The sequence below is a fragment of the Diabrotica virgifera genome, chromosome 4, assembly GCF_917563875.1.
Source record: "Diabrotica virgifera virgifera chromosome 4, PGI_DIABVI_V3a".
NCBI lineage: Eukaryota > Metazoa > Arthropoda > Insecta > Coleoptera > Chrysomelidae > Diabrotica > Diabrotica virgifera.
The window spans coordinates 74916448-74930115 of record NC_065446.1 but is presented as its reverse complement, the minus strand read 5'-3'; the positions used below and the strand labels follow the sequence as shown (position 1 = coordinate 74930115).

At 33.8% G+C, this 13668-nt stretch overlaps 1 protein-coding gene across 1 annotated transcript in view; it reads right to left on the bottom strand.

The window, feature by feature from the left end:
* LOC114335279 (nephrin-like) overlaps nt 1-13668 on the bottom strand; it is an 838863-nt gene that overhangs the window by 72227 nt on the left and 752968 nt on the right. Inside the window, exon 10 of the mRNA XM_050649180.1 lies at nt 7176-7371. Coding sequence (XP_050505137.1) covers nt 7176-7371 — 196 coding nt within the window. The remainder of the gene's footprint in view (nt 1-7175; nt 7372-13668) is intronic.

Here is a 13668-nt window from a genome sequence, read left to right as displayed (position 1 = left end):
GTATTTGGAATGTTCATTTAAAGATGGAGTTACTACAAATAAAATGGTGTCTTTGGATGGTGAAATGATTGTGAAAAGCAATAGTTTTAAGTACCTAGTATCGGTATTACAGAGTAATGGAGAAATAGATGGAGATGCATGCAGTAGAATTAGGGCTGGATGGATGAAATGGAAAGAAGCGAGTGGTGTGTTATGTGACAGAAAAATTCCAATGAAGCTGAAGGAAAAATTCTATAAAACAGCCATAAGACCGGCTATGATGTACGGAACTGAATGTTGGGCAGTGAAAAAGAAAGAGGAAGAGCGAATGCATTCGGGAGAAATGAAAATGCTTAGATGGATGAGTGGAGTGACAAAGAAGGATAAAATTAGAAATGAGTAACTATATTAGGGGAAGTCTAGGTGTGGTACCAATTGATGCCAAAATGAGAGAGCATAAGTAAAGATGGTTTGGTCATGTTCAACGTCGAGACGTTAATCACCCAATACGAAGAATAGCTGAAGTGCAGATTCCTGGAAGGAGTAGGAGAGGAAGACCAAGGAAGACCTGGGGGGAAACGATAAGGCAGGACATGTTGGTAAATGGGATTCACATTGATATGACCCAAGATAGAATTGTGTGGAGAAATGCAATTAGGGAAGCCGACCCCGCATAGGTATAAGGTAAAGAGAATGATGATGATTGATATTTTTGCATTTTATTTTATATTTCTGGTTGTTTTTTCGATTTCATTCCAGCTAAGCTCATTTTTCAAGCAGATTCTCTCAAAATCTTTGGCTCCGTCGAAGCTCTTCTCTCACAATTCTAAATATGAAATGCAGCGCTCATAAAAAGCGTGAACGTCACCCATGAAATTTTCGACATTTATGGAATCTTCCAATTTATTTAAGAGCTGCTTGTGGAAGAAATTTGCTTTTCATCTTGTTTTAAAGATTAGTTTTTAGCTTTGTCTACTTCATACCTACATCTGTCGCAGTTGAGTTAGTCTTCTCCATAGACTAAATGGTTTCGTTGGATACATTTAACTTCTTCTTCTTAAAGTTCCCTCTCCTATCGGAGGTTGGATATCATAATGGCTATGGTCACTTTGTTGGCTGCTGCTATGAATAGTTGTAATGAACTACAGTTTAACCATTCTCTAAGGTTCCTCAGCCAGGAGATGCGTCTTCTTCCTATGCTTCTTCTCCCTTGGATCCTTCCTTGCATAATAATTCTCAGCAACTCTTATTTTTCTCCTCTGGTAATGTGACCCAAATATTCCAGTTTTCTAGTTTTTATATAATATAGTTTTCATAATTTCTAACTCCTTATTTAAACGTCGTAGCACTTCAACATTGGTAATCCTTTGAACCCACTGAATTTTTAATATTCTTCTGTAACAATAGATTTCGAACCCTTCTATTCTTCTTATGTGTTGTTTCTTCAATGTCCAAGCTTCCATTCCGTATAGCAATAGAGAAAATATGTAGCATCTTAAAGTCCTCAATCTGAGAGGCAACTGAAGGACTTTGTTTGTAAGGAGTGTCTTCATTTTTATAAATGCTTGCCTTGCAGTTTCAATTCGGACTTTTATTTCTTTGCTTTGGATACATTTAACTGTCCGAGCACAAACAAAAAATAAAGTGCTCCAATTTCTGATTTTAGGCCTTCGTATAGTGTACGATCCTTCGTAGGATCTTTTCCACAGCTGGTAATAAAGACAGAAATCTTGTATTTCCATGTTTTACTAATTTTTTGCACTCGATATCTGCTGTCTCACAAAACTTTTTTATATTTGTAACGCGTACGGCATTTTTACAAAAATATTTGTATATTTTTAAAATGATAGCCTCTATTTCGGCAGGAAGGCCATAAATTGCATGATGTATTGTACTGTGAACTATTATGTGCGTTGCAACCAATGCCTTTTATGTTAATGCCGAGACATTTATTTTGCCTGGAATAGATGTTTTTGTTGCCTCTTCTGTTTACCTTTTCGAAATTCCTATTACAGTTATCACCACAGCCACCTCGTTTTCTAGTTCTTTTTTTTTGCTAAGATTTCAGACGTTTCTTCTGCGAAAGATCCAAAATCGAGTAACTTTACAAATATATCTCTCTCAGGTACAAATTACCTAACAACTATCAGTGCCAATTTAACATCTTGTCTGTTTGATGTATCTGATGAACTTCTCAAAATTGCAGTCTTTTAGATCGTTGTGTAAGTTCATCTTTTGCTTGTTAATCTCTTCATTCAAAATCAGATGTTTTAAAACCTGTATCTTGCATTGCTCTATGGAATGCAAAAGTAGCTTCTTTAGGAGCAATGGAAAGTTCTCAAAAAAAGATCTCAAACCGGGACCGTCCAGGTCAAACTGGGACGTATGGTAAGCCTAGTTATTCGTAGCACAGGTAGTACATTTCTTATATCCGTCTTTTACAGCGTCGGAACTAATCATCCAATAAAACTGTTCCCAAATTATATGAAGAGTTTTCTCAACACCAAAATGTCCTTTTGATGGACTGCCCTGTAACTGACGAAGTACTCCGGCTTTTCTGCTCTTTGGAATCACCAACTATGTTGAACCATCATCATTTTCCATTACTCTTTTAAGCAAGCTATATTCCATGATAAAGGATTCCCACTGGTCCCAAAACGTCTTAAATACTGAGCATAGGCTTGATATCTCTTGCCAAGATGGTTGACGAGTTTTTTCTTTTCATTTTCGAATTTTCTGTAAAACTGGATTTTTTACTTCTTTTACCTTGATAGTAGTGGGCGTCCACTGACTTGTCGTTGTCCAGTTTTGTTGCAATGAGAACACTCTGCTGGGCACGGTCTTCTAGAAGGAGAATCAGCGTTCCTGTGACTAACTCCGATGGCCCGATGCTCAATCTTGAAATCGTATTCTTGGAGTTGTTCAATCCATTTGGCTATCTGACCTTTTGGATTCTTAAACTCCATTAACCACTTAAGGACGGCATGGTCGGTTCTAATTAGAAACTTCTTTCCATAGAGGTATTGAGAGAAGTGTTCTACTGATTTCGCTACTGCTACAAGTTCTCTTCTCGTATGAAACATTGTATTTTATAAAAGGCAGCTATGGCTTTATAACTGCGGTAAATATTCAAGAAAAACTGGGCGAGGCCATTTCTATATTTGGGTCGAAGGCACAGTAGGAAAAGGAGTACAAGAACTAAGTTTAATTTGATTAAAATATTGCAATAGAACCTATAATCTCAAATAACTAAATTGATATTATAGTCTGACAGTTGCGGAGGACAAAACCTCAATATTAAAATTGTGATGCTTTTAAAATCTGCGCTTGAGCTTATACCATCTTAAAAAAATAATGATGCGCTTTCTAGTATCAGGACCAATATTATGCCCAATGACTCCGAATTTGGGGACATAGAGTCAGCATTGAAGCTTCAAAATCGGTTATATACTCTAGATCAGTGTTTCCCAAACTTATCTAAAGCGCGACCCCTTTTTGTTAAAAAAATTGTTCACGACCCCCTACTCATCACCCAAACCAAAATAGCGACAAAAATAGCGTGCCTAATTTACAACTGATGGTTTCTCAAATTTTATTTTACTTTACTGTTTAAATTCAAACTAAATACATTTAAAAAATTCAACAATTATTTTAATAATTGCGATCTGTCCCACTAGTACACTAGTAGTACTTCTGCCAGACTAGCATTTACAATAAAAATAAATAATAAAAAGTCGACTGCACATTGTACACCGCGACATCTTTGTGTCTATATCGCAATACTTTTCAATGATATTCACGAAGGCTCTACTCCTTACTTCGCTACTAGATGGCACTCTGGAACGTTCTCGTAGCCTCGTTTTGGCTTTATATAAGCGGCGATGTGCAATGAGACCTCAGTTCGAAACAGCACGTTGTGGCGAATGCAGCGGTATTAAGTAATGAGTAAATATTTTGCGACTTACGTATTCCCGTTTACGTATTTACGTCTACGATAAATTACAAATTATGGATAAGTTTTTAAAAAGAAGTGCAGAACCATCTACGTCTGAAAGTGGCTGTAATAAAAAGAAAAACAGACTTTACAGTGATGAATATCTTAAATATGGTTTTACCATTATTTCCAATAAACCACAATGTGTTATTTGTGGAGAAGTATTGTCAAACGAAAGCATGAAGCCATCAAAGTTACTTCGACATTTAAATAGCAAATATCCAGATAAAAAAGACAAACCCGTAGAATTCTTTGAAAGAAAGCTGAACGTCCTTCACAAACAGCAAGATACTTTTCAATTGGCAACCACTACTAACGAAAAAGCATTATTAGCAAGTTATAAAGTGGCTTATTGCGTTACAAAACTAGTAATCCGCACACAATTGCTGAAAATCTGATTTTGCCAGCAGCTGTTGAAATGGTACATATAATGATTGGTGAAAAAGAGTCTGCAAAGTTAAAAACAATACCTCTGTCAAATAATACTATCCAAAGAAGAATTAGTGATATGGCAGAAGATATTCAAGCGCAAGTTGTGGAAAATCTTAATAAATACACGTACTTCTCTCTTCAAATCGACGAATCCACGGATATATCTAACTGTGCCCAATTTATTACGTTTGTAAGATATGATACAAATAATGGCATTCAAGAAGATATTTTATTTTGTTCCTCATTGGAGACCAATACTACTGGAAAATGTTTGTTCGACAGTTTTGTGAAACGCACAAGTAAATATGTTATTGACTGGGGAAAATGTATTGCTATATGCACAGATGGCGCTAAAGCTATGACAGGACATCAATCTGGTCTTGTCGTCAGATTACAAGAAATAATGCCTAATGTCACATGGAAACATTGTTTTTTACATCGAGAAGCTCTGGCGTCAAAAGCTTTACCTCCTGAAATGGACTGTGTTATGAAATCCATCATTAAAGTTGTAAATTCCATTAAAGGAAAAGCTTTACAGACCCGTATTTTTCGAAAAATCTGCGAAGACATGGGTGCTATATTTCAAAATCTTCTTTATCTCACCGAAGTAAGGTGGCTTTCAAGGAGCAACGTCTTAAAAAGAGTATTTGACTTAAGAGCAGAGCTTTTAATGTATTTGAAAGATGAGAAGTCCCCATATGAAAATCAATTTTCCGATCCTATTTGGCTTTTGAAACTAGGTTTCCTTGCTGATATATTCGAACAATTAAATATTTTGAACAGTAATTTGTAAGGTCGCGACATTAATATAATTACAGCCACAGATAAAATTCAGGGGTTTATAAGAAAAATCGATTTATGGTCAACTTCACTTGGCAAAAAGCAGCTCGATTCATTCCAGTGCGTTTAGGAAATTATAGAAAATGTATGTTACAGTGCTACAAATTTTGAACAAGTTTATGCAGGCATGCAAGTTACTTTGCTTAATTTAAAACAACAGCTCTGTGATTATTTCCCCGAAGAAATTCAAAACAGTTACGACAGTTGCAGATGGATACTGAATCCGTTTTTAGCCGATTCCTTTCAACATGCTGAAATACCAATAAACATGAAAGAACAACTTATTGAAATATCAAGTGATGGAATGTTGAAGCTCCAATTTTTTTCCCAGAACCCGGACGAATTTTGGACCAAAAAGATGCAGGAATAACCTCAGTTGGCGAATGAAGCTGTAAAATGTTTGGTTCCATTTGTAACATCATATTTATGTGAGTTAAGTTTCTCGTCTATGACTGCCATTAAAACAAAAGTGAGAAATCGTCTCGTACTTGAAAACGATATAATTGTGTGTGTCTCAAATACACAGCCTAGATTTGAAAGACTAGTTTCAAAAAAACAGGCGCATGGGTCTCATTAACATTGTAATATTTGACTTTATTTTTTTCTTTTACTTTTAAGGACTTTTAATATTTAGTTTTATGTTTCGTTTGATAATTAATTGTTAATTTTTATTTACGGCTTTATTAAAATAAAAATACATGATTTAACAAAGTAGTGTTTTTGTCTTATTTTGGAAATTTCCGGCGACCCCCCTAGTACCTCATTGCGACCCCCCAGGGGGTCGCGACCCACACTTTGGGAAACACTGCTCTAGATGATTATATAAACGTTATCAAAAAATGTAGAAAACGAAACAAGTTAACGGTTCAAATGGCACAGAAAGAAGAGCTTAAAGGAGTTTGCGATATTTAAAAAATAGTGTAAACAGAAAGAACGATATAAATGAGAATTCGATTAACTGGCTTCAAACTAAAAAATACTGCTCTTGAAAGAAAATCCTTTCAAAATATATTTTAGCAAAAATCTCGGTGGAAATTTTCCAGAAGTAGACATAAGTAAACGAGTCAAAATGTACAACCAGAAGTACATAATTTTTGTATTCCTCCAAACTGCAAATTTTGTGGCCTAATGGAAAACCTGTCTCTATCCCAAAATAAAAATAAAAATACATAAAAGAAACTTGGGTAAGTCCATCTGAATAAAGGAGGCCGTTGTACCCCCCCCCTGGCGACAGGACTATCATGCATATCTTAAAAAATCATTAACGAATTAAACGGCCTTTGATCGAATAACGTTTAAAATATAAATTATTTTTAAAAAATTTAAACGACATGTAAGAATTTTTTTATATTAACCTGTCAAATACGAAACATGTCATTTATAGATTTTAGAAATAGCACCAAAAACAAATTTAAAATCTTTAAACCCGTTTATCTCAAAAATACATTGTGGTACAATCCGCTATTACATAAAGCGGTCCAATTGTTCTCTCGTCCGATCACCAAAGTCAAGCAGTATCGGGCGCGATTAACACTTAGATGGGTGACCGCTTGAGAATATTGCATGTTGTTGCCCCTTTTTTTTTGTTTAATTAGCGCAATTACAGAACTTTGTGGTATTTATATTTTACTAGAGTTAAGATTAAATAGGTAATTTTGAATAAATTTTTAAAATCTATTTAAATCGTAACAAAGAAGTATAACTTCTTACGTGCGTACAAAGTAGATACACTTTTTTTGTTGTTAACTTTAACGCTTTTTCACCATGTAATTATTTTATAAAATTTGAGATTAAGTTTTCTAAAGTGGAGTTTTTCTGTCAACTAACTCAACTTTCAACCATTAAGAATTTTATGCTATACTAGTAAACTCTACACTCTACCCTATATTTCATAAATTGCGGTGATTTCAATATGAAAAACCAAATTTACCTTTTTCTGCCGTCAACTGTTTTTCTGGAAGTCGCAAAGTCGCCGCTTGTATCACTGCCGGTTCACTTCGACCTTTAGCATTAAAAGAAAATAATACTGCATGGTACTGTAGCCCAGCTGCTAATCCTGTTACCGAAAAACGTGCTACAGGAGATGTTAAGTTATTTTTTAATTCCTGACTTTGACTTTCTCTAACCTAAAAATTAAAAATAATATTTTAATAACTTAAAGAGATATTACGTGGCTTATTCAATTGAAACCCATCTTTGCTTCATAAAAAAGTATTGGCACATATATCTTCGAATAATTATCAGTAGCACTTAACTACTGACGTAAATGTTTCTGGACGTAGATTCTGACATGCGGTATGTGATACCGTTGCCTATTCTGCTTTGTTTTCAGTATGAATTTGTCTTATTTTACTGTATTTGTTTTTACATCATCTACGGAATGACTCTTCACATTGCTGTAAAATAAAATATAGACAAGGCAACGGTGCATTAAACCTAGGAATTTTGTACAGTAGGATGAATCGTCATGCCACTTTTTGCATTCGATTCGAGAGAGTGTCAGGCAATTTTGTGAACTGAATTAATCTCCGGCAAAAATTTTTTGTGCGAGAAAATGCATCTAAAAATCTAAAGTGCATCTCGAAGAGATGAAAAAGAAAAAATTTAGATCTCAGGAAATATTAACCGAAATGAGTTCAATTTTTATACTTGGGGGCTTTGGAGGTCACTGAATACGAATTTCATGACAGCGATGATCTGTAACGGTCCATCCGTTATAATATCATTTTTAGCGCTTTAATTATTTTTTAAAATTATTTTCACTTGATCGCTTAATTAAATTTTTCTAATTTTCTGGTAATTCTCAATTTAGAAATACTATTTTCTCTTATATTTTAAGAAAGTTATTTATTTTCAATACGTCACCATTAAACCAATTTAAGGCAGCGGCCCTCTGGTGGTCGACATTCTTTCGCGTTCTGTGAGTTTGACATCGTACTCTTGGAAGGAGAGAGGTAGTCCAGAAAGCCACTGCGCATCCGCTAGGAAAAATATTCTAATTCGGATTTTTTGCACAATCTTACTCAAAAAGGACTCCTTTTAACAAATTTGCATGTTGCCAGGAACAAAAGGTGGTCAAAAATTTTTTAAACGTTTTTTTTTGTTTTTTTCCTAAAATTATTATTTTTGCATGGAAAAAAGTTTTTTTAGATTTTTTGGATCATTCCAAACAGAAAAGGTCTTTAGTGACTTTTCTCTAAAAATGATAGTTTTTGACATATAAGCGATTAAAAATTGAAAAATTGCGAAATCGGCCATTTTTAACCCTCAAAAACCATGTGAAAAACTGAAAATTTGAATGTTGCCAAGGTACGTAGATATTCTTTAAACATCGATTGATGAAATGCCGAAGAGTTTTTTGCAATAGAATATTCAAAACTCCTTTGTTTTTTAATTGCTAATCAAGCGTGCGCGACACTATTTTCCACCGACAGTATGGTGCAAATGAAAGAAATAAATTCGTTATTTCGTAAACTGGCGACTTTAAGGAAAAATCCCGAAACAGGTCGATTTTTATTTTTAAGTTATAATATTGTGGCATATATGGTATACTAGTGACGTCATCCGTCTGGGCGTGATGACGTAATCGATGATTTTTTTAAATGAGAATAGGGGTCGTGTTGTAGCTCATTTGAAAGGTTCTTCAATTCCCTATTCAGTAATGTAAACATTTACATAATTATTTATACAGGGGGTCCTTCTACTACTTTTTTTGTCAAATAATTTAATTTAACAAAAAATTTTTGGACACCCTGTATAAATAATTATGTAAATGTTTTTATTACTGAATAGAGAATTGAAGAACCTTTCAAATGAACTAGCACATGACCCCTATTCTCATTTAAAAAAATCATCGATTACGTCATCACGTCCAGATGGATGACGTCACTAGTATACCATATATGCCACAATCTCATAACTTAAAAATAAAAATCGATCTGTTTCAGGATTTTTCCTTACAGTCGCCAGTTTACGAAATAACGAATTTATTCCTTTCATTTGCACCATACTGTCGGTGGAAAATAGTGTCGCGCACACTTGATCAGCAATTAAAAAACAAAGGAGTTTTGAATATTCTATTGCAAAAAACTCTTCGGCATTTCATCAATCGATGTTTAAAGAATATCTACCTACCTTGGCAACATTCAAATTTTCAGTTTTTCACATAGTTTTTGAGGGTTAAAAATGGCCTATTTCGCAATTTTTCAATTTTTAATCGCTTATATGTCAAAAACTATCATTTTTAGAGAAAAGTCACTAAAGACCTTTTCTATTTGGAATGATCCAAAAAACTTAAAAAACTTTTTTACATGTAAAAAAAAATAATTTTAGGGTAAAAACAAAAAAAAAACGTTTAAAAAATTTTTGACCACCTTTTGGTCCTGGCAACATGCAGATTTGTTAAAAGGAGTCCTTTTTGAGTAAGATTATGCAAAAAATCCGAATTAGAATATTTTTCCTAGCGGATGCGCAGTGGCTTTCTGGACTAAGGAATGTTCGTTACTTGACTTGTGGCTGTATGTGAGGTTGGTTGTACCATAAAATGGCGAATGAGTTCCATCCTACTTATTTGATGTAACATCAATTTTAAAGTTTAAAGTAAAAAGTTACCACCAAGGATTGTCTGGAGTAGGGAGACATGTGTGTGACAAAACTCCTGTTGGAGCCTGAATAGGAATAATTCGGTGAAATTTATTTTTTTGTAATAATTTTTTAGGTAGCCATTGTCATGTTTTTTGTTGTGGAATATTTAAAATATTAGTCCCATCGTTAAACTTTATTAGTCAATCTATTAAGTAATGGTAGGGGAGCCCAAGCGGGGATTTTTATCATATGGGAGAAACCTGGTACCGTGCATATGTACCTCTACCATATATTGGCTCTTAACACAAGGGAGTTCGTTAAGGGGGGCCCGAAAAAAAAATATATCCTTAAAAAACCCCGAAATTGTCAGATTAAGATATGGTAAGTTAAGTACATGCAAAAGAGTGTATATTTCAAAAATCTGACGATTTGAGCCGGGCGTAAGGAAATGGGCGAGTCCCAAATTTTCACAAGAAAAAAGCGAATATTTCGCGAAATGAATGACAGATTGAAAAACTAAAAAATATGTGCTCAATATTTTTTAAAAATCTCTCGAATGATACCAAACACGACTTCCCACGGAGAGGGGTGGTGGGTAAATTTAATATTTTAAATACGAATCCCGCGATATTTCGCGAAATGAACATCAGATCGAAAAACTGTAAAATAGACTTATTTAATATTTTTAAAAAATATATCGAATAGCACCAAACACGACCCCCCACGGAGGTGGGATGGGGGGTTACTTTAAAATCTTAAACAGGAGCCCTCATTTTTTATTGCAGGTTTGGATTCCTTACGAAAAAATAAGTAACTTTTATTCGAAACATTTTTTCGAATTATGCATAGATGGCGTTATAATCGGAAAAAAGGATTGTTGGAAGTGTAAAATTAAATTAAAAAACGGCAAGCTCCCCTAAAATGGAAAATGTTACTTAACTTTTTTTGGTTTTAGGAGCTACTCTTCACAATTCAATAGGTCTCCAAAGCGCTCGAGTGACTGCATATTTAGCATACTTTGCTCCCCTACCATAAAGGATGTAGATTATTTTGATTTTATTTAATATTCATTTAAGAGAAATTATAAGTATATTAATATGTTTTTGCTTTTGCATAACCAAACATTTTTTGAAGTCCTCAAATTAATATTGGAATTAATTATCATTACTTCTCTGTACGTTTTAAACCGATTGAGCATCCTATATATCTATAAATTGTCAAATAACTATCTTTGCCTGATTCCATACCATTTCATAAAGGTATATAAAATGTATGTAGATGGCTATTATTATATGAATATCATATTTTCTCAGATAAATCATATTTTATATTCCAATTTCAACTTCAATGTCATTATTTGTTCATGTCTTCACACCCAAAATAGTTCAAGGTTACCTGAGATTAGTTTTTGTTCCATTTAATGGTTGTTTTTTCTATATTATTGCTTCTAAAAAGTTTCCTCAATTATTTCTTCTTCTCTTTACTTTTGCTCACCGGTTTATATGAGAAATAAAACTGGGAATGTTTTTTAGCCATTTTGGAGAAACCACATGGTGAAGTCGTAGCCCTTTGACCACCTAGGGAAACCATTACAGCCACAGTCAAGTCATCATGGGAATAGGTCTATTTGGGAACAAGCTATGGGACGTTCCAGTCCCATTTTCAGTCATCTGTACACCTGAACCTACAGGAAACATGGTTCAGCACCTCCTCTGGTGCTAATTTTATGGATTTCAGCATCGGTCTTCACCTTGAGGTCGTTCGATGAAGGGATTGGTTTGGGAACATTTAGTGTTGTGCTTTAAGTAACTATTGGTTTTTACATTTCAGACATTTGGTTTAATGCACTATGTTTTTTTTCAGATTTAGTTTACCTTTGTTTTTTATATGACATACTTGTGTATATTAATATTTGGTTCCCAAACTATTGTACTTGTCTGTGTAAGTTACTTGTGTGCACAAGGTAATAGCCTAGAAAATTAGGTTTTTATACGTTATTGGTTTGATATTTAGTTTGTAATATTACTTGCTTGTTTCCCAAATATTTATTTGTTTATTTGCATTATTTCATTCGTTCGGTTAATTTAGGTCATCGTTTTGGTAATTATCTTAGCTTCATTTTTATAACTTTTATTAATTCATTTGCTTAATTCTTCATTTAGTATTTTCCCTTAGTCAGGCTCATGGATATTTATATATAACGTGTGATCCAAAATTATTGTCACCATAGGTGGCTCTGAACGACAGAGAAAGCTATACAGTGCATGTCTATTATAAATTCAGATATAGTTTCTAGTTTACGTCAACTTTGACAGAAACTTGTCAGTGTACGAACGTCATCTTAAAGAAACACTATAATTGAACATAAAAAGTAGCAGAGGAAGCAAAATTTTAGATTTATATGAATGAAAAGGTCTTGAGATTGGATACTTATCTTTTCAAGTTGTTTTCAATCTGTATTCTTTGTTTGGAAAAGTCATCATAATAACACTGAACATAGCCGCAGTTGGCCGTGACGTCACACTCTGGTGGCCTTTCATTTTAAAACAAGACATACGTGTTTTTTTGCACGGATAGCTTTGATCCCAATAATTGTGGATCGCTCGTTATATTAGTCCTATTTTTCGGGTTTTAATTTTAGTCGTACGTAGCAAGCGTACTATCACCAGTTGGTAGAAGACTCATGTGAGTTGTACCCTATTAAGATGTATAATTTTGTACATGCAAGTACCAGTATTATTGTTATCTTGAATATATAATGTTTAAGTATAACGTATGTCATTTTAGAGTCACATTATATTCAATTTGATCTAACTCAGAGATTGTTAAAAATCTGGTAGTTAATTTTTAATAAATGTTTATTTATTTTGTATATCATTTATTCTTATTTCCTTTATATTTCCATATACTCATATATTTAATATATTTAATATTTGACAGCAGTGTAAGATACCTGGGAGAATGATCGAAGATCATTTTCATGGCGCCCATGATTAGTTAGGGGAAGGGAGGGCAAGATGGAAGGCTTAACTTTATGATGTGTAAAAAAATAAAACAACGTAATACAAAACTTTCATTTTAATCATTCTTTAAAGAGACCTTATACAGTTACAAAAGTCAGCCATTAAATATTATTAATAAGTAGAATTTTTTTTATGAGTAATTAAAAAATAATGTCAAAAATTCCATCTTGCCCTTACCCTGAGGGCAGGATGGAAAGCTTGTTCGGGCAAGATGGAATGTAGAGGAAAGCACTACATTTTACAGTTTACACACATAAAACTGCCATCTTCTGTGTCGGTACACAATTCATGTGCCCAACCATTACATACAGGACATTGTACCCAGTCCTCTGTGGGTGGTTCAACATAACGTTCACCACATACAAAGAACACATCATTTTGTGAAGACTGTTCTAAATGTTGTACAATATTTTTAACTTTTTCTGTTTTTGTCCCTTTTCCTTTACCTTTTCTTTTATTCTCGCAGGTTCCTATTTCCTTGCTGATATTTTTGCCTAACTATTATCTTCCAACTTGCCATAAGTTGCAATTTTCCATCTTGCCCATATGCCCCTTTCCAATAAAAATATCAATATTTTAAAAATGCTTTATTATTTCTCTTATTTAAATATCAATTCAGATAACCTGTACCTAGTAGATACTTTGTATAAATGCATAATAATAATATTATACACCTTGTTTAAATAATCGGATCACAAAAATTCAATAATTGCGTATTTAACTGCAAAAATAAGAAGGAAGCGTGTACACTCATTAGCTGACCTGAACTGATTGAGCCGTCGTTTGTAAATGGAAGAGGTTCGCCTGCATCTGTGT